Consider the following 20391-nt stretch of genomic DNA (forward strand, 5'->3'; position numbering starts at 1 on the left):
GGAAATAGGTTAAGTTTTGGGGTAAGAAATCAGGAAAGTAATTTTAGAGCTAACTTGTCCTCTGTCTCCACAGCTTCAGCACCCGGAGCTGCTCCCATGACCATCTCTTCTTCTCTCCATGTGCCATCCTCACTTCCTGGGCCAGCCTCTTCTCCAATGCCAATTCCCAATTCCTCTCCCCTAGCTAGTCCTGTGCCCTCTACAGTTTCAGTTCCACTGTCATCTTCACTCCCCATCTCTGTTCCTACCACACTTCCCACCTCAGCCTCAACTCCACTAACCATCCCCATTTCAGCCCCCTTGCCTGTTTCGGCTTCAGGCCCAGCTCTCCTGACCAATGTGACTCCAGCACTGGCACCCGTTGTTTCAGTGTCTCCTGGACCTCCCTCTTTGGCACCAGCTGGGGCTTCCCCAACAGCATCAGCCTTGACTCTAGGTTTGGCTACAACTCCAGCCCTGTCCCCACCTCAGACACCTGGTCACCCTTTGTTGTTGGCTCCCACCTCTTCACATGTTCCAGGGTTAAACTCATCCGTGGCCCCAGCATGTTCCCCTGTCCTGGTGCCAGCTTCAGCTCTGGCCAATCCCTTTTCGGCTGCGCCAAATCCAGCTCCTGCTCAGGCTTCCCTTCTGGCTCCAGCACCTTCTGCATCTCAGGCTTTAGCCACCACTCTGGCTCCTATGGTGGCTCCACAGACAGCAATCCTGGGTCCTCCAGCTCCTTCTCTGGCTCCTCTTCCAGTCCTGGCTCCATCACCAGGTACTGCTCCGGTCCTGGCTCCATCGCAGACTCCAGTTCCAGTTATGGCTCCAACACCAACGCCAGGAACCCCATTAGTCTCATCCTCACTGGTGCCAGCTCCACCTTCTGTGTTGGCTTCATCATCAACTCAAACTATGGTACCAGCCCCCGTTCCATCACCTCTCTCAAGCCTGGCTTCTACACAGACACTGGCTCTAGCCCCAGCTTTAGCATCCACTCTGGGTGGCTCGTCTCCATCTCAGACACACTCTTTAGGAACAGGGAACCTTCAAGGGCCCTTTCCAGCCCAGACATTATCATTGACTCCAGCATCATCCCTGGTACCTACTCCAGCCCAGACACTGCCTTTGGCACCAGGAACACCACTGGGTTCAACTCAGACGTTGTCTCTGGCTCCAGCTTCTCCGATGGGCCTGGCCCCAGCCCACACGCTGACTTTGGCTCCAGCAACATCATCTGCTCCACTCCTGGCCCCAGCTTCAGTGCAGACACTGACTTTGAGCCCTGCCCCAGTTCCTGTGCCCACCCTGGGTCCGGCTGCAGCTCAGACCCTGGCGCTGGCCCCAGCCTCAACACAGGCTCCAGCTTCCCAGGCATCTTCCCTTGTGGTTTCGGCATCTGGTGCCGCTTCCTTGCCTGTCACCATGGTAAACCGGCTGCCTGTTCCCAAGGATGAGCCTGACACACTGACATTGCGCTCTGGTCCCCCCAGTCCTCCCTCCACTGCTACCTCGTTCAGTGGCCCCCGACCTCGACGTCAGCCCCCCCCACCACCTCGTTCCCCTTTCTATCTGGTAAGTTTATTTTCCCAGATAAACACATAGAAAATTGATTTTCTTTGATGTGTTGGTAAATTGGATAGAACAGAATAATGTCACTTTTAACCTGGTAAATTAGAAAGCCTAGTGTTAATGTAGCAAGTGCTTGAGTGACATTTGGGCAAGTCCCTACTCTTTCTTGGGTTTGTACCCTTATCTGTAAAGTGGGAATGTTAATTCATGTCCTACCATTCTCAGTGGTGAGTAAGGACCAAGGGGTAGAGGTTTGGTTTTTGCTTGCTCATTTTTTTTTCTTTGTCTTTTTGGTGCTGGGGATTGAATCCAAGGCTTCATGCATGCTAAGCATGTGCTGTACCACTGAGCTATATCCCTACCCTTTGAATGTGTTTTATTTATTTTTATTTTTTTGTGGGAGGGTCTCACTGCATTGCACAGGCTAGCCTTGAACTCCTGGTCTCAAGAGATCCCTCTTCCTCAGTTTCCCTAGTAACTGGGACTACAGGTGCACATTTATCACACTTGGCTCTTTGAATGTAACTTCCCCCCAAACTCCCTCCTGTACTGGGAGTTAAACCCAAGATTACCTCATGCATGTTAGGCAAACCCTCTGCCAGGGCTGGGGATGTAGCTCAGTGGTAGCACACTTGACTAGCATGCATGAGGCCTTGGGTTCAGTCTCCAGTACCACAAAAACAAAACAAGCACTCTATCACTGGTCCATGGTTCTTCAGAAAGAGATTTTGCACCCCTTAGCCACCCAACCCCTCCCTTGCTCTAATCCCAAGACGACCATTGATTTATTATTTCTTTTTATGTTTGCCTTTGGACTCATATATATACACTTTTGAAATGACTTCTTTCTCTTAGCATGATGTTTTTGAGAGTCACCTGTGTTGTTGCATATGTTAGTATTTTGTTTCTTTTTATTGTTGAATAATATCCCTTTGTATGGATATACTACATTTTATGCATTCATTCATCAATTGATGGAGACTTCAGATTATTTGTTTTGCTGTTTTAAATAATGCTTCTATGACTATTTCATATACAAGTTTTTGTATGAACATAGGTTTTTAGTTTTTCTTAGATATAGATTAAGGAAAAGAATTGCTAGTTATATGGTAACTGTTTAACTGTTTTGAGGAATTGCTAAAGTGGCTACACTGTTTGATATTCTTACCCGCTGTCTGAGAGTTTCAATTTCTCCACATTTTCACCAACATTTACTTTTTTTTTTTTTTTTTTTTTTTTAAATTACAGCCATCCTAGTGGGTTTGAAGTGGAATCTCATTGTGTTTTTGATTTACATTTCCCTGTTGGCTAATGCTGAGCATCTTTTCATGTGGTTTTTGGCCATTTGTGTATCTTTGAAGAAATACCTATTCAGATCTTTCGGCATTTTTAAATAGAGAATTTGACTTAATATTGAGTTGTAAAAATTCTTTTAATATTCTGGTTGCAAGTCCCCTTTCAAATGTCTGGTTTGCAAATATTTTCTTTTGCTACTGTTTTTCCCTCTATTAGGACATTTTTCATTCCTCACTTAGTACCTCAAGCTAAGGAATAAAGCTTAAGATAACAGTCAGAAAGAAATATTTGGGGCACTGCACTGCTTTTTCAAGAACAGATACTGTTCATTTTATGTGGATCTTGATAGTTTCAATGAAGACATTAATTATGCAAATGTAAAACTACAAGCATGGTAAGTGGTTTTATAGACTGTGAAACTGGAAGCCACAGAGATGAAAAAAAATTGAATCAAAGTCATACAGGTCTTGTGACTGTTGGGATGCCTTTTTTCCTCTCCTGAATATATGGTTAGCAGTTTCTATCCTACCCCATTTCATTCTGGTTCTTGGCAAAAATCTGCTGTGGATTTGATTAACCTGTTTGTTTCTGGGTCAGTGATTTGAAGAAGGCTTCTTTTTTTTTTTTTTATGGTGCTGGGGATTGAACCCAGGGCCATGTGCATGTGAGGCCTGGGCTATATCCCCAGCCCAAGGCTTTTTTTATTATTATTATTTTTTCAGTGCTGGGATTGAACATGCTAAGCAGGTGTTTCACTACTGAGCCACACCCCCAGCCCAAGGAAGCCTTCTAATGTTTTGGACCCATAAGAAGATGAATTGAGTTCAGTGTTACATAGGAAAGTTCTCACAAATCATCCGTGTTACAATCTGTTGGATATTCAGATCTTAATTTTGAATATTTAGGCATTCTGCTTTGGTAGCATACAAGGGAAGATGAGTTATCTTTTGTAGAGAGAGATTTATTTTATGTAACATTAAGAAAGGAATACTTGTCATTAACAGCTTGGATAACTTCAAAAAGTATAGTATAACTTTTTGGATCTCATGGTTTCTGTTTCCACTTGGGAAGAACTATCAGGTTTTCCGTAATTTTTTTTTTTTAATGAACTCTTGAGGATACTGATTACTTTCTCGGTTTTGTTCCCATCCCTAGGAGTCTCTGGAGGAAAAGCGGAAGCGGCAGAGGTCTGAACGCCTGGAACGGATTTTCCAACTTAGTGAGGCTCATGGGGCCCTGGCACCTGTGTATGGGACTGAAGTCCTGGATTTCTGTACCCTGCCCCAACCTGTTGCCAGCCCCATCGGCCCTCGTTCTCCTGGCCCCAGCCACCCCACCTTTTGGACTTATACCGAGGCTGCCCACCGGGCTGTACTGTTTCCCCAGCAGCGACTAGACCAGCTGTCAGAAATCATTGAGAGGTTGGCAGGGCTAAGTGCTAATGGGGAGTGGATATACAGGTTAGGGCTGGTGAAGGTGCTAACTTCTGGGATTTTTCAGAGTCCCATTTTTTACACTGCTTGCCTTCTTCCTTTTCACAGGTTCATCTTTGTCATGCCTCCTGTGGAGGCACCTCCCCCTTCCCTGCATGCCTGCCACCCACCTCCTTGGCTGGCTCCTCGGCAGGCAGCCTTCCAGGAGCAATTGGCCTGTGAGCTCTGGCCCCGGGCTCGTCCTTTGCACCGTATTGTATGTAACATGCGCACCCAGTTCCCTGACTTGAGACTCATCCAGTATGATTGCGGTGAGTTCATTGGCTAGTGCAGGACCGTTGACCTCTTATAGCAGTACTGTTACATCAGAGGACTACCACACATGTCCCTCAGAATTTCTGTACATTATACAGAAAAACCTGCCACATTATAGGCAGTTTTTTTAGATTATGCTTATAAGCAAAATGGAGAATTGTAGGCTCTTTGATGGATTTATGGCATTCATGAATTTAACTTCCTTGAAAGTATGTGCTGCTATTTCATTTATGCTCACAGTGATTGTTTTGTGAACATTTATCATATTATTTGGGACCCAATATTGAGTGAGTCTACATAGCATAGTTTTTAAATTTATGGGGAAAAGGTATTTGGTGGTAAATAATTTGCCAGGTATGGTTGGCATACACCTATAATCCAGCAACTTGGGAAAACTGAAGCAGGAGAATCACAAGTTTGAGGCCAGCCTTAGCAACTTAGTGAGACCCTGTCTCAAAAATAAGAATTGGGGATATAGCTCAGTGCTCCTGGGTTTAATTCCTAGTACCAAAATAAAAAATAACAGTTCATTTTGATTTGAGAATAGGAAAGGACCTTTGTATTGGATAGAATGCATTTGACTGCAAGTAAAAATCAACTAAGAGTGAATTAAACCACAGGAGCATTTACTGTTTAATGAGAAATGTTGGTGTGTTTTTGGTTCAGCAGCTTACTATCTTCACTGATCCTAGGACCTTTTAATCTTTCTACCTTGCCTACCATCCTTGGTTTTTATCTTTTTATTCTGCTTGTTTCTTCAAGTTATTGAGATGACTTTTATTGCTCCAGGTAGCTTAGCAGTCCTCTAAACAGAAATTAAGGGTTTGAAGTAAAAACACTTACTTCTAGTGAGTCGTTTTTTTTTTTTTTTTTTTTTTTTGGAGTAGGGGTAAGGCCCTGTCAGGTGACTTTACTTCATAACACGTGGTTCATACTGAGCCACGTAAACAGGGCAATCACTGACAAAGGTGAACAGCAAAGAACAACCATGGTTTATTTAGACCAATCATGATTTATTTTCTGTGGTTGGATTGGGGCTTGCAACCCCTGGGATCAAAGAATCTCTGCCAGGTGTCCACAGTGTTTATCGGGTTCTATTCCAAAAAATGGCTGTTGAACCATAGTGATTAGTTTCTGCCATAAATCTGGAGATATTTTTATAAGAACATATTTGGAGATTTCCTTTATCTTAGAATGTAAGAAAACGAGAATTTTTATTCGTATATATGCAATAAATGTTTTTTTTTGGGGGGGTGGAGTACCAGGGATTGAACTTGGGTGCTTAACCACTGAGCCACATCCCCAGTCTTTTTTTTTTTTTTTTTTTTAACTTTTGAAAAAAAATGTTATTGGGCTTGGGTTGTAGCTCAGTGGTAGAGTGCTCATCTAGCACATGTGAGGCCCTGGGTTCAATCCTCAGCACCACATTAAAAAATAGGTATTAAATTTTTTTTTTTCTTTTTTTTGAGTCAGGGTCTCACTAAGTTTCCTAGGGCCTTGCTAAGTTATTGAGGCTGGCTTTGACCTTGTGATCCTCTTGCCTTAGCCTTGAGCTGCTGATATTACAGGCATGTGCCACTGTGCCCAGCTCAATAAATATTTTCCTAAACACATTTTAAACATTTGAAACCAGAGAGATGAATTGAAGCCCTTTGTTAAAAGTGGTAAAACTGGCCAGGTGCAATGACACATGCTTGTAATCCCAGCAGCTCGGGAGGCTGAGGCAGGAGGAATGGGGAGTTCAAAGCCAGCTTTAGCAACTTAGCAAGGCCTTGAGCAACTCAGCAAGACCCTGCCTCTAAATATAAAAAAAGGCCTGGGAATATGGCTGAGTAGTTGGTGGCTTAGTGCCTCCTCCTGAGCTGGTGACATATGCCACCATACCTGGCTACCCTTGATTACCTCTTAACCACAGCCTTGAGTATTCTGCCATTCTAGCTTGTAGCTAGTTCCTTGTAACCCTTCATATTTCTTCAGGAAAGTTGCAAACCTTGGCAGCACTGTTGCGGCAGCTCAAGGCAGAGGGCCACCGGGTACTCATCTTCACCCAGATGACCCGAATGCTGGATGTTTTAGAGCAGTTTCTCACCTACCATGGTCACCTCTACTTGCGTCTGGATGGGTCTACTAGAGTTGAACAGAGACAGGTAACCCAGGCATCTGTAGTCTTTTAGAGGCTCTTCAGCATCTGTCTCTTTTTCCTAAGCCTTGGGCTTCTAGAAGGGGCCCTCCTAAACCTTAGAGATTTTGGGGGAGATAAGTTTCCCAATACCATCTTTTTCTCCTTTCCCTCTAGGCCTTGATGGAACGGTTCAATGCAGACAAACGCATATTCTGCTTCATCCTTTCGACTCGAAGTGGGGGTGTGGGCGTGAACCTGACAGGAGCAGACACTGTTGTTTTTTATGACAGCGACTGGAATCCCACCATGGATGCTCAGGCCCAGGATCGTTGTCATCGGATTGGCCAGACTCGAGATGTCCACATCTATAGGTATTACCTAGTCTTCTCTTACTTTACTTTTTTTTCTGAGAGAGGGTTACTTTGATATATTTGGCTGTTTATACCTGGCCTCCATCTCCTAGACTTATCAGTGAACGGACAGTGGAAGAAAACATCCTAAAAAAGGCAAATCAGAAGAGAATGTTGGGAGACATGGCCATTGAGGGAGGCAACTTCACAACAGCCTATTTTAAACAGGTACAGAGTAAGATCTTTCGGCATAAGCAGAAGAAATTGCTCTGCCAGTAGGAACTCCTCCTGCTTATTAAAGAGTTGCTGCTTTGGTCTTCACAGACTACTTTTCACCTAGTGGCACCTCTGATATTTTGGGGAGCTATCAGCCTCTCAGTTGTAGACCTAGGACTAGCATTCTCTTGGCTGACACTTTTCCTTCTGTCCAATAGCAGACCATCCGAGAGCTGTTTGATATGCCTCTAGAGGAGCCATCTGGCTCATCTGTATCCTCTGCCCCCGAGGAGGAAGAGGAGACTGTGGCCAGCAAGCAAACCCATATTCTGGAGCAGGTGAAAAAAGAGTGGGCAATCCTAAAATAGAGCTATGGCTTGAAGTATAACTTGTCTTTTATAAGTATGTTGACTTTGGGGGAAAGAATTGTTTCTGTTGCTTTCCAGACTATAGTCAGCCTTTGATAGTTTTAAGTTAATTAAGTTCACATTATCTGATAAGGGAAAAAAAAGAAAAACAGGATTTGTAGTTCTGAGTCCTAGGTTTGTGTTCCAGCAATGCTGTCACTTTTTTTATTTTTGAAATAGGAGTCTTGCTGTGTTTCCCAAGCTGTTCTTAAACTTTGGGCTCAAGCTATCTTCCTGCTTCAATGGTAGTGCTTCTTAATTGCATTTATTAAGCCAAATCACAAATTACTCTTTTGAGCCTTACTTTCTACCTAGTGTGAATGGGAAGGAAATAGTAACTTTTAGGATTGAGTGATGTAGTGCATGACCTTGTATATGATGCAAAACTCTGTTTTCTAAGCATTGAAGCATAACAGAGTCTCTTAGAAAGGTTTTTTTTGTTTTTTAAATAACATTCTTATCTGGCTGGGTGTGGCAACGCACACCTATAATCCCTGTGGCTCTGGAGGCTGAGGTCTGAGGATCATGAGTTCAAAGGCAGCCTCAGCAAAAGCGAGGTACTAAACAACTCAGTGAAACCCTGTCTCTAAGTAAAATGCAAAATAGGACTGGGGATGTGGCTGGTGGTTAAGTGCCCCTGAGTTCAATCCCTGGTACCCAAAAAAGGAAAAAAAAATAGTATAGAGCACTATACCATTGGATTACATCCCCCACCCTACCCCCTTTTTTAAAAAAAATATATTTTTAGTTATCAATGGATCTTTAATTTTTTAAAATTTATTTTTATGTGGTACTGAGAATCGAACCCAGTGGCTCACACATGCCAGGCAAATGCTCTACCACTGAGCCCCATCCCCAACCCTTTTTTTAAATTTTGAAACAGGTTCACACTAAGTTGCCAGGCTGGTATCAAGCTTCTGATCCTCCTGTCTTAGCTTCCTGAGTGTCTGGAATTAATAAGTGTGCACCATTGCATGTGGCTGGGAAGGCTTTTGAGGGCTAGGGATGTAGCTCATTGGTAGAGTACTTGGCCTAGCTGTGGGTTCAATCCCCAGCACTGCCAAAATTAAAAAATTATTCCTGGGCCCTAACTCAAAATTTACTAAATTGAAAACTTAACGATGTTGCATCTGAGCATTTTAGTTTTTCAAAGCTCTCCAGATGTAGATAAGTATTTAAAGAATTACAGATATAAAACATTATGGAGGTGTTTTTTTCCCTACCAAGTGTCTTCCCTTCATTGCTGGCTAAGCTCTGGGCTCATTCTCTCAGAGGTTTTTGGAGTGGTTTCCTTAGATATTCATTGCAAGGAAAGATATGCTTAGTATATTGTCCTGAGGCATCCCAGTGCAAAAAAAAAAAATTATGAGTTTGGCCAGGCATGGTGGCATATGCCTGTAATCTTAATGGCTATGGGGACTGAAGCAGAGGGTTGAGCCTGGGCAATTTAGTGAGACTCTGTCTTAAAATTTTAAAAAAGGGCCAGGCCCAGTGGTGCATGCCTGTAATCCCAACAGCTCCAGAGTCTAAAGCAGGAGGATCATGAATTCAAAGCCATCCTTTGTAATGGGGAGGCATTAAGCAACTCAGTGAGACCCTGTCTCTAAATAAAAAAATAGGGCTGGGGATGTGGCTCAGTGGTCAAGTGCCCGAGTTCAATACCTGGTACCAAAAAAAGAAAAAAAGGCTGGCTGTTCAATCCCAGTACCCCTCCACATACACACACATAAAGTGCTGTTCAAGCCAGGCACAGTGGTGCACACCAGTAATCCCAGTGGCTCACAAGGCTGAGGCAGGAAGATCACGAGTTCAAAGCCAGCTTCAGCAATTTAGTGAGGCCCTAAGCAATCCAGTAAGATTCTGTCTCTGAATGAAATATAGAAAAAGGCTGGAGATGTGTGGCTCAATGGTTAAGTGACCCTGGGTTCAATCCCTAGTATCAAAGGGGGGGGAAAAATGCTGTTTAGATCTTTCTGTGACTACTTGTTTGTCTTTGATTAGGCAACTTTGAAGCTGACACCTAAGGAAACAAAGTAGAGTTAAGAGTCTCCCCAAAATAGTTTTCCCTAGTGGAAGAGCTAGTAAAATCTATTCCATCTTAAATGAACCATTGAGTTGCTTTGGTAACTCTTGTGGTCCTAGATGGTTGAATTCTTTTGTGAACCTTGTTTTATGTAAACCTGGCCTCAGATTTTTGCCACAGTTAATTCCTAGGGTGTAAGCTTCTTTAAGTCTTAATGTTTTTTATTTTTATTTTTCCTCTGTACACTCTTTAAAGGCATTGTGTCGGGCTGAGGATGAAGAGGATATCCGTGCTGCCACCCAGGCCAAGGCTGAACAAGTGGCTGAACTTGCAGAATTTAATGAGAATGATGGTTTTCTTGCTGGTGAGGGAGAGGAGGCTGGTCGGCCTGGGGCTGAGGATGAGGAGATGTCCAGGGCTGAGCAGGAGATTGCTGCCCTTGTAGAACAGGTCAGTGTTGAACAGACCCATTAGTTCTTGCCTTCATCCTTCGTAACTTTACCCCCTGGACTCAGGACCCTTTTATCTGTCTTCCCTGAAGATAATAGACAAGGGTGCAAGAGCCCAGGTCCTATGTTCATCACTTCTGCTCTTCCCTGCAGCTGACCCCCATTGAGCGTTATGCCATGAAATTTCTGGAGGCCTCACTTGAGGAAGTGAGCCGAGAGGAGCTTAAGCAGGCAGAAGTAAGTATCTCTGGGGGCTGAGACTTCCTGCTGATTTCTATATATTCCTTGCTCTACTTGCCTCCTGCTGACCCCCCTTGGGTTCTGTTGTTGGTAGGAACAAGTGGAAGCTGCCCGCAAAGACCTGGACCAAGCCAAGGAAGAGGTGTTTCGCCTACCCCAAGAAGAGGAGGAGGGGCCAGGGGCTGGGGATGAGATTTCCTGTGGGACTGGTGGAGGCAACCACCGGCGCAGTAAGAAGGTCAAGGCCCCTGAGAGGCCAGGGACTCGTGTCAGTGAGCGTCTTCGAGGAGCTCGGGCTGAAACTCAAGGGGCAAACCACACTCCTGTCACATCCACCCATCATACCCGAATTACCTCCACACCCCCCCGCTGCAGCCCTGCCAGGGAGCGAGTTCCCAGGCCAGCACCTAGGCCTCGACCTGCTCCAGCTTCAGCTCCTGCTGCAATTCCTGCCCCAGTCCCTGCCCCAGTCCCTGCCCCAGTCCCTGCCCCAGTTCCTGCCCCAGTCCCTGCCCCAGTCCCTGCCCCAGTCCCTGCCCCAGTACCCATTTCAGCCCCTAATCCAATAGCCATTCTTCCTGTCCATATCATGCCTTCTCCCCCAACTCCTCCACAGATTCCTCCCTCTTGTTCCCCTGCCTGTACCCCTCCTCCTGCTTGCACCTCTCCACCACCTCATACCCCACCACCCACCCAAACCTCTCTCTTAATTCCTTCCTCTCCTCTCCTGCTTGGTTCACCTTCTGTGCCCATCTCTTCCCCGGTCACCAACCTCTCTTTGGGCTTGGGGCCTGAGGCAGAACTCCGTGTACAAGCATTAGCATCTACGGAGTCCCTGGAGCTGGCTGGCATGACCAGTTCTGAGACCTCCCCGCTTCCTCTTGTACCCCCTAAGGATCTGTTGCCAGTTTCTGTTGAGATCATGCCCGTATCTGAGAAGAACCTTCCTCTCATCCCTTCTGCACCTAGCCCAACCTTGGAGGCTGACGGCATCCCCAATGGTCAAGAACAGGGGGTACCATCTTCTGCTGAGGGGACCATCCTTACAGTGCTGCCTGATGGTGAGGAGTTGTCCTCGGGTCTGAGAGAGAGCAATGGGCTGGAGCTCCCACCTTCAGCAACATCTGATGAGCCACTTCGGGAGCCACTGGAGGCTGACAGGAACTTGGAAGAGCTGGTAGAAGAAGTTCAGACCCCAACCTCAAGCCCAGAGAAGCCACAAGAACTTGCTGCACCTGAGGTCACAGCCCCATCAACCTCATCTTCAGCCACCTCCTCTCCTGAGGGTCCTTCACCTGCCCGGCCCCCTCGTCGTCGCACCAGTGCTGATGTAGAAATTAGGGGTCAGGGGGCTGGTCGTTCAGGGCAACCTCCAGGCCCCAAAGTGCTTCGCAAGCTTCCAGGACGGCTAATAACTGTGGTGGAAGAAAAGGAACTTGTGAGGCGAAGGCGACAGCAGCGGGGAACTGCCAGCACCCTAATACCTGGGGTCTCTGAGACTAGTGCCAGCCCAGGAAGCCCATCTACCCGCAGCTTGTCAGGGCCAGAATCCTCACCTCCCACCAGTGGGCCCTGTGAAGCTGCTCCCTCATCCTCACTGCCTACACCAACCCAGCCACCCTTCATAGCTCGTCGTCACATTGAGCTGGGAATGACTGGTGGGGGCAGCCCAGAGAATGGAGAAGGGGCACTGCTTGCTATCACTCCACCTGCTGTGAAACGACGGAGGGGAAGGCCCCCCAAGAAGAACAGGTCTCCAGCAGATGCCGGGAGAGGGGTGGAGGAGGCACCCTCATCCACCTCTAAGGGAACAACCAATGGGGCTGACCCAGTTCCTGGAGCTGAGACCTTAATTGTTGCGGAGCCTGTCTTGGAGCCTCAGCTTATTCCTGGGCCCCAGCCTCTTGGACCCCCACCAATTCACAGACCAGAGCCCATCATCCTGTCACCTGTGGAGAAAAGAAGGCGTGGGCGGCCCCCTAAGGCACGGGATTTGCCCATCCCTGGGACTATGTCCTCTCCAGGGGATGGCAATTTAGAGAGCCGGACACAGCCACTCCCACTACCACCACCATTGCCACCACCCCTACCACTTTTATCCTGTCCCACTGCTACTGTCGCCAACACTGTCACCACCGTCACCATTTCAACATCCCCACCCAAGCGAAAGCGGGGCCGACCTCCCAAGAATCCACCATCACCTCGGCCCAGCCAACTTCCTGTTTTGGACCGTGACAGCTCTTCTGTCCTTGAGAGCTGTGGATTAGGGAGGCGTCGGCAAGCCCAGGGCCTCGGGGAGAGTGAGGGTAGTTCTTCTGATGAGGATGGAAGCCGCCCCCTTACCCGCCTGGCCCGCCTGCGGCTGGAAGCTGAGGGAACGCGGGGACGGAAAAGTGAAGGGTCCATGGTGGTGGCTGTAATTCAGGACGACCTGGATTTAGTAGATAGTGGGCCAGGCGGATTAGAATTGACACCTCCTGTGGTTTCATTAGCCCCAAAACTGCGCTCAACCCGGCTGCGTCCAGGGTCTCTAGTTCCCCCACTAGAGACTGAGAAGGTGCCTCGCAAACGGGCGGGGGCCCCAATTGGTGGGGGTCCTGGGCTGGCAAAGCGGAGCCGTCTACAGCCTCCAAGTCCCCTGGGGCCTGAGGGTTCAGTAGAGGAGTCTGAGGCTGAAGCCTCAGGTGAGGAGGAAGAAGGGGATGGGACCCCACGGCGCCGGCCTGGCCCCCGCAGGCTTGTTGGGACCACCAACCAAGGGGACCAGCGCATCCTGCGCAGCAGTGCCCCTCCCCACCTATCTGGCCCTACCATTAGTCACAGAGGCCGAAAGGCCAAGACGTGAGCGGGCTGCCCCTCCACCTAGGCTTTCCACCATGGCTGCTCTCCCTCCATGACCAGGCCTGACTCTGTTAACCACTACTTGAAGTCTTTTGAGGGGGAAAGCCTCCAGGGAGATGTAAGGGCCTTCTCCCTTCTTTCCACCAAAGTAGGGGGTAGGCAACTGGTTGTCATGGAAATGGGGCTCATCACAATCCCCCTTCCCTTCCACCCCACATGGCTGGGCAGTGTTAAGGGTGGTAAGATAGTCTGTCCCCACCCCCTTGTACTTGATTCCCCAGCTATCTTCACAGCCCCACACCCTTAGGGGAAGGGGGATGGGGCTTCTCTACAATTAGTTTTTTTTTTTTTTCTTTTTTCTTTTTTTTTTTTTTTTTAAGAAGAAAAAAATAATAAACTTAGTTTCTGTACGAGCATCCGCGTAAGGAGGCTTCTGATTTTCTGGTCTGGTGGAGGGTTGGGTGGGAACTTGGGAATCATTTTTTCTACTCTTGCTCTTGGGAAGACCCTCATATTTAACTGATCTCTAAACCAGGATTGTATATCTTTAAGGCAGAAAACACCCTCAGGAGGAGGAAAGATAAGCAAATCTGATTTGGCAGGGTGTGTTTCCAAAAAATAGTTTAAGTCACTCAGACACACTTCCTCTCTCCTCTCCCTTCTGTCCCCTTGGCTCTTGGCCTTTCCCTCAGCTTTCTCCAATGCCTCACCTTTTCCCTTCCTTTAACCCTCTTGCTTAGGTGCTTCCTTTCCTTTCACAAAAAAGCAGGTATCCTACTTCCACTTGCTTCACCCCTGGCCCTCTCCTCCTCTCCTCCTAGCCAAACTGGTTTGAGTCAGCCACACCCCCTTCTCAGCTCCTGGGGCTATTCAGATGGTGGCTGGCCACCCTACCCCACCCCTGGGCTTGGCTTGGAGCCCTGAGTCAGCTCTACCGCCCAAGCCAAATCAAACCTGAGGCAGGAGCCGAAACTCACAGTCCCTCAAGACTTATAGCCAGGTAAGAGCCCCTGTTCATGTTTACATTTCTGATCTGGACACCTTGGCCCCTTGGGTTCTTCTCCCGCTGCTGACTTGGCATCTGTGTTTTCCTCATCTGACTTTTCTTCAGTACCTATTCCCCTGCAGATTTGTGACATCATTTTATTGCTCTCTACTTGTCTTGCCTTTTTCACCCTTTTGTCTTGTTACTATGTGGAACTGTAGGTGGTTTCATTTTGTCCCATCTAAAGGGGAATGATTGAACATTAGGGTGGAAAAGTGGTTGATGCTGGAGCTTTGAGGGCCTGAGAAATAGGGAGGTGAGAAATGAGTAAGTAGGTCATCATTATGCAGGTTTCTGTATGGATAATGAGGTCATTTGGACTCTGTTAATCTGATTGTGTTGTGTGGTTTGGGTTAAAATGGAGAGAGGAGGTGGCAAGGAGGCATAGAAAAGGAGGCCCCAATTTGGGGGAATAAGGTCTTAAGTTTCTTCAGCTGTGGGGGGGGAATGTGAATTTTTCCTTTTCCATTCCCAGATGTGAGGTGGTATTTGTTTTGTTTTGCTTTGTTTTTTGGTACTGGGGATTGGACTAGGGCGCAGCACATGCTAAGTAAGCACGTCACCACTGAGCTACATCCCCAGACCCCCCACACCCCCGTTTTTCAGTCTTTTTATTTTGAGACAGAGTCTGATTTTCCCAGACTGCCTCAAATTTGTGATCCTCTTGTCCCAGTCTCTGGAATAACTAGGATTACAAGTGTGTATGACCAGAACCAGCCAGAATTTTTTTTTTTTTTTCATGTGAAATTGCAGCTTGCTTGAAGTGGAGTACAGAGCTTAGGGTCCTGCTCTCTGGTTCCTCAATACTCAGAGGCAGTCTCTGGGGAACTTCAGGTGACTTTAGAACCCTTTGAAGTACAGTTTTAAATCACTTAGCCTTAAGCTTTCAAGATTTTGTTTCTTCTGCTTCTAGGTATGCATTTGTCATTTTGCTTCTCCCCACTTGTCAAAACAATAATATGTTCACACTTGATTGCCTTCAGAGACTTAGAATCTTAAGCTGAAGGAAAAGGATTCTAGCCACACATTTACTTTCCTATTCTGAGTCACTAGAGGAATTTCCCCAGTAGGGCAGCATTCCTGAGAGTTGGGCTAGGCCATGAGGACAGCATTCTCTGAGGGGTGGAGTCAGAGCAAGCCAGGCCAGGAGCTCATGTGTTGGGCTTACAAGTACCTTGACTGTATCGCCCACAGGTGATGGAGGACGAGGAGAAGGCAGTGGAGATCATGGTGAGCAACACGGAAGCTGCTCATTCTCCATCCCCCATCCGCTGCTGCTGGCTCCGCCTCCGCTACTTGGCAGCTACTAGCATTATCTGTGGCTGCTCTTGCCTGGGAGTCATGGCTCTTGTGTTTGCCATCAAGGTGAGGAAAGCAATTCCTATGGGAGCAGGGGAGTGGGTATAAGGCAATGGTTTTGTGAATTTGACCTGTCTGTATTGGCTGAACAGTTACTAAATATCTATTGGTACTTGGGTTTGGGTTAGTGCCAGAATAAGATATGGCTCCTGTTGTCAAAGGACCCATAGTCTAATGAAAAGATGGCAGTGAAAATGGATAATTATTAGTAGACTTTAGTTCATCAGTACTGTAATAGAGGAAGCACAGGATATTCTGGGAGCCAGAAGGGGTCTGTGTTTTTGTGTGTCTGTGTCAGAGTAGGTAAGGCTACCTAGGGGAGGTGACAGGAAAGTAACCCTAAAGGATGAGTGGATAAGAATGAAAGGTCACTCCAGGTAAAGGCAGTAGTGTGTACAAAGGCCTGGACTGTTTGTTCGGCATGGCAGATCCAGTGAGGAATAGTGAGAGAGGAAGCCAGAGGATCCACATTCCTGAGGGCCTCAGATTCTGTGTTTAAGAATTTCGAAAGTACTGGGGAGCCATTTAAAGATTTTTGCAGAGGAGAGTGGCTTGGTATTATTTGTGTTTCAGAAAAATCAGTTCTGAAGGCCTATGTAGAGGGTAAATTGAAATGGGCAAGACTAGGGTCAGCTGAGCAATAATGAGAGCAATCTATAGGAGTCTGGAAGAAACAATGGGGTCTTTGAGAGGGCCTCACCTGCAGATGTACCATTTGTTTTTTCTTTCTTCTTCTTTTTTTTTTTTTTTTTTTTTGCAGTGCTGGGGATTGAACCACCTGGGGTCTTATGTGTCCTAGGCAATGCTCTACCATTGAGCTACACTTACAGACCATACATGTACCTTTTGAAAGGCTACTACTCAGGCTAAATATCATGCTGGAATATTCTCATCCCTAAATGTATTTTAACGGTCAGTATTTTTATTACCATAAGAATTTCTGACTTTCATTAGAGCAAATTTATGAAAAGGATTCTTAATGGTGAAAATGATGATGCCTACTGGGAATTTGACTGGACATGAGTAAAAAGTCAAGAATTCCAAATTCTGAGTGAATCTGAGATGAATAGAAAAGAATAAGAAATGAAAGGATTAAAAAGTGCTTTTCCTGGCAGGTGCAGAGGCTCACACCTATAATCTCAGCTACTCTGGAGGCTGAGGCAGGAGGATCGAAAGTTTGAGGCTAGCCTTGGCAATTTAAGACCCTGTCTTGAAATTTATAAAAGTACTGGTGATGTATCTCAGTGGTAAAGCACCCCTAGGTTCAATCCCCAGTACCAAAAAAAAGTACTTTTTCCATGTGTGATTTAGAGAGCTAACAATGGCCACCTTGAAAAGATGGGTACCCTATTTTGTAGAGGAAAGTGAAATATTTGGGTGTGAGGCTTTGAGCTATTATGATGGGGGAGTGGAATGGGGCAATGGGCCATTTTGGGCAGAAACAGGGGGAGAACCTAACCAAGAACCTGCCCCCACAGGCAGAAGAGCGGCATAAGGCAGGCCGGTCCGAGGAGGCAGTACACTGGGGGGCCCGGGCCCGGAGGCTCATCCTGGCCAGCTTTGCTGTCTGGCTTGCTGTCCTTATTCTGGCCCCCCTGCTGCTATGGCTGCTCTCCTACGCCATCGCTCAGGCTGAGTGACCCTGGGTGGCCTCTGCTAAGAGTCAGCTGAGACCTGGATCCAACAGTTTGGTGACAGCAGTGGTCCTTCCTGGCAGGAAGGATGGTGTCTCTCCCAAGGGCCTTTGGAAGAGCTCTTTTAGCCCTTTATAAAAGGAGAGCAGCAGCTGAGACTGATGAAGGGAGGTCAGCCTGCTCTGTTCTTTCAGTGCCCTCCACCTTCTATCTCCCTACCCTGCTCCATCCCAGGGCCTCTACCCAGAGGAGGGGTTGAAGACCAGGCCTGATTTTATTAGAATTTGTTTTGTAATAAAAATCTTTTTTGGTGGTAAAATGTTCCTGTCTAATTGTTCTTTCCCTGCTTTCCCTGGGGCCATTGTTGAGAGCCAAACTGGACATCTGACTAATGGCAGAAGGCTGCATATTGCCTCTGGCCTACATAGGAGCTCCAAGAGAAGGAAATTATTTTTTTCTTCAGAAGTTTCCCTTAGTGGAAAAACCTGCGCTTCTCCCTATACATAAGCAGATACCCTGAGGCCAGAGAGGAAGGGTAGTAGCAGCAGCTACTATTTATTTATTGAGTACTTAGTGCTGGGCTGTATTCTAAGCACTTCTTCAGTCCTCAGAATGACTGAATAGCAGGTACCATCATTTTGATTTTATAGTTGAGCATATAGGCATATATTCGCCCAAGGTCACTCAGTCAGTAAATGGCAAGAGCTGGGATTGAACTCAGACAGTTTGAATCCAGAGCTGAGGAATGAAAGGGATGGATGACAGTCACAACAACCCTGTGTATTATTATAATGAGCTTTCATATCCTTTATATTGGACTTCATGATGATAAACATTTTTCAAAGTTGTGAAATATTTCACACAGGAAAGTACCAAAATACACAGCTCAAATTAACACAAAGCAAATATCTGAATAACCACTATTTAGTTAAGAAACTAATCATTGTCAGCACTCCACAAAGCCTTTTCTATCCCTCCCAATCACTACTTCTTCCTTTCTTTTCATAGGTAACTACCATTCTGCATTCTATCAGTGTAGTTAATTTGGCCATGTTTGAACTTTAATAGATGGAATCATATATATATATATATATATATTTTGTCTTAACCTCAACATTATGAGATTCATCAATATTCAGTATAGAGTTTTTTTGTTGTTGTATAGTATTCCTTGTAATGACTATCATAATCAGTTCATTTTCAATGGGATTTTTGGAATGTTTCCAGTTTGGGGATGTTATAAATCATGCTGCTATGGATGTTCTTGTACATGCTTCTTGGAGTATTCGTGCCTTGAGAATGGAATTTTGGGATTACCTCACCATAATTCAGAGACCAGAAGAGCACCTAAAGGAATTAGAAATGTGCACACTGAAGAGAGGAAGGAAGTGCTCTGAGAAGGAAAAATGAAGAGAATTCTTGGTGGCCCCAGAAGTTAGTTTATAACAGTGGGTTGGGTGTGCTAATGCACACCTGTAATCCCAGCAGCTGGGGAGGATGAGGCAGGAGGATCATAAGTTCAAAGCCAGCCTCAGCAATTGAGGTCCGGTCTCAAAAAATAAAAAAGGTTGGGGATGTAGCTCAGTGGTTTAGGGTCCTTGGGTTCAATTCCTGGTACACCCACCCACACACACACAAAAAGACAATAATGGGTGGCAGTGATTCTCACCCTTGACTTCACAATGGAACCACCTATGAAGTCTTAAAAAGTACTTAATGCCTTGCCTGAGCTGATTTAATTAGTATGAGGTGCTGCTTTGAATTTTATTGAACTCACTTCATTGATTTCTAAATTGAGAAAGAAGAATAACACATTATATTTTTGTTTCTTTTTCTGTGGTGCTGGGGACTGAATCCAGGGCCTTGTGCATGGTAGGCAAGTGCTCTACCATTGAGCTGCACCTTACAGTCCAGAGTAATAAATTTTAGGAAGATATTTATGGAAATCTTTTTTGAACTAATGTTTGATTAATCAGCAGCTTCAGTTTATTAAAAGAGCCTATTCCATTCTCCCAATGTAATTAAATGATGTCTTGCTGTTTTTAAAAACATTTTTGGAAAACATTTCAAAACAATAAAAGACAAAAACAATAAACTCATGTATATCCTTTACCTAGGCTAATAATTTTTAATATTTCACATTTGCTTTATTGATGAACAATTTGAGGGTAGTTTTTGTTGGTTTTTGGTAATGGGAATTAAATACAGGGACGTTTCTACTAAAGCTATACCTCCAGTCCCCCAGTTGCCAAGTCTGGCTTCTAACTTGCAATCCTCCTGCCTCAGCCTCCCAAATTGCTGGGATTATAGGTGTGTGCCATCTGAGGGTAATGTGAAGACCTTTTATGATCTCCTAAGAACAATTGCATTTGTTATATAACTACAGTACAATTATAAAAGTCAGAGACGCTAACTTGTATACAGTTCTAATTACAATAGAAAATCTGTAGTCCATGCTAAAACTTGCCAATTTTTCTCAGCAACGTCCTGAATAGCAATGCATTTCCTGTTTTAGGATCCAGTTGAGAACATTCACTGTTGTCCCTTTTAGTTTCCTTCAGTCTTGGATAGCTCTTCATCCTTATTTTTGTTTTTCATGATGTTTTTGAAGCAAGGCCCCATCACATCAGAAGACCTATCCAGTTGGTTTGTCCTGTTATTGGTGTTAGCATTAACAACTTGGTTAGTGTTAGATTTTGCAATGTAAAGATTCTTTTGTTTCTTTGTTAAAAAAAAAATCCTTGTTCCTATGTAAATATCCTTTCTACAGTGAATTTTCACCATGATTTTAATGCCTACTAATTTTGCCCAAATCATGTTATCATGAAACTTGCAAAATGTTGCTGTTCTAACTTTATATCATTCTTTCTAAGTTACTTGGTATTTGACTATAAACAAAATCTGGGGCTGCAAATATAGCTTAATGGTAGAGTGCTTGTCTAGCATGTACATTTATTTATTAACAGATTGTGTTTGTTTTGTGGTTTTTTTTTTTTTTTTTGCACAGTCCTGGAGATTGAGCCCAAGTTCTCTCACATGTTAAGCACGCAGTCTACCCCTAAGCTACATCCCCAGCCCTTTTTATTTTTTATGATGATGAGGAGGAG

At 45.5% G+C, this 20391-nt stretch overlaps 2 protein-coding genes across 4 annotated transcripts in view; both read left to right on the top strand.

Annotated features, from left to right (window-relative positions):
• Srcap (Snf2 related CREBBP activator protein) overlaps positions 1-13579 on the top strand; it is a 34538-nt gene extending 20959 nt beyond the window's left edge. For 2 of the 3 annotated variants that reach the window (XM_046454442.2, XM_046454443.2), the window contains exons 25-34: positions 74-1557; positions 4006-4271; positions 4392-4594; positions 6576-6745; positions 6895-7091; positions 7184-7298; positions 7505-7624; positions 9972-10166; positions 10319-10402; positions 10500-13579. In XM_046454442.2, coding sequence (XP_046310398.1) covers positions 74-1557; positions 4006-4271; positions 4392-4594; positions 6576-6745; positions 6895-7091; positions 7184-7298; positions 7505-7624; positions 9972-10166; positions 10319-10402; positions 10500-13250 — 5585 coding nt within the window. In that variant the 3' untranslated portion in view covers positions 13251-13579. The remainder of the gene's footprint in view (positions 1-73; positions 1558-4005; positions 4272-4391; positions 4595-6575; positions 6746-6894; positions 7092-7183; positions 7299-7504; positions 7625-9971; positions 10167-10318; positions 10403-10499) is intronic. The other variant, XM_046454444.2, reaches the window with a different exon arrangement.
• Positions 13580-13718: 139 nt separating this feature from the next.
• On the top strand, positions 13719-17603 carry Tmem265 (transmembrane protein 265). Its single transcript, XM_046454457.2, has 3 exons — positions 13719-14246; positions 15486-15656; positions 17129-17603. The coding sequence occupies exons 2-3, from the start codon at positions 15489-15491 to the stop codon at positions 17288-17290; spliced, it is 330 nt and encodes a 109-aa protein (XP_046310413.1). The 5' UTR covers positions 13719-14246; positions 15486-15488; the 3' UTR covers positions 17291-17603.
• The last annotated feature ends 2788 nt before the right edge of the window (positions 17604-20391 follow it).

Source organism: Marmota monax, unplaced genomic scaffold (genome assembly GCF_021218885.2).
Source record: "Marmota monax isolate L192 unplaced genomic scaffold, Marmota_monax_Labrador192_F-V1.1 WCK01_AAM20220418_F8-fsc00086, whole genome shotgun sequence".
Lineage (NCBI taxonomy): Eukaryota > Metazoa > Chordata > Mammalia > Rodentia > Sciuridae > Marmota > Marmota monax.

What these genes read in the sequence shown, in the direction of transcription:
- Tmem265 (XM_046454457.2), top strand. Translation starts at nt 15,489, where the DNA reads ATGGAGGACGAGGAGAAGGCAGTGGAGATCATGGTGAGCAACACGGAA. An exon ending in CTCTTGTGTTTGCCATCAAG is followed by an intron (nt 15,657 to 17,128) that starts GTGAGGAAAGCA and finishes CTGCCCCCACAG; the next exon opens with GCAGAAGAGCGGCATAAGGC.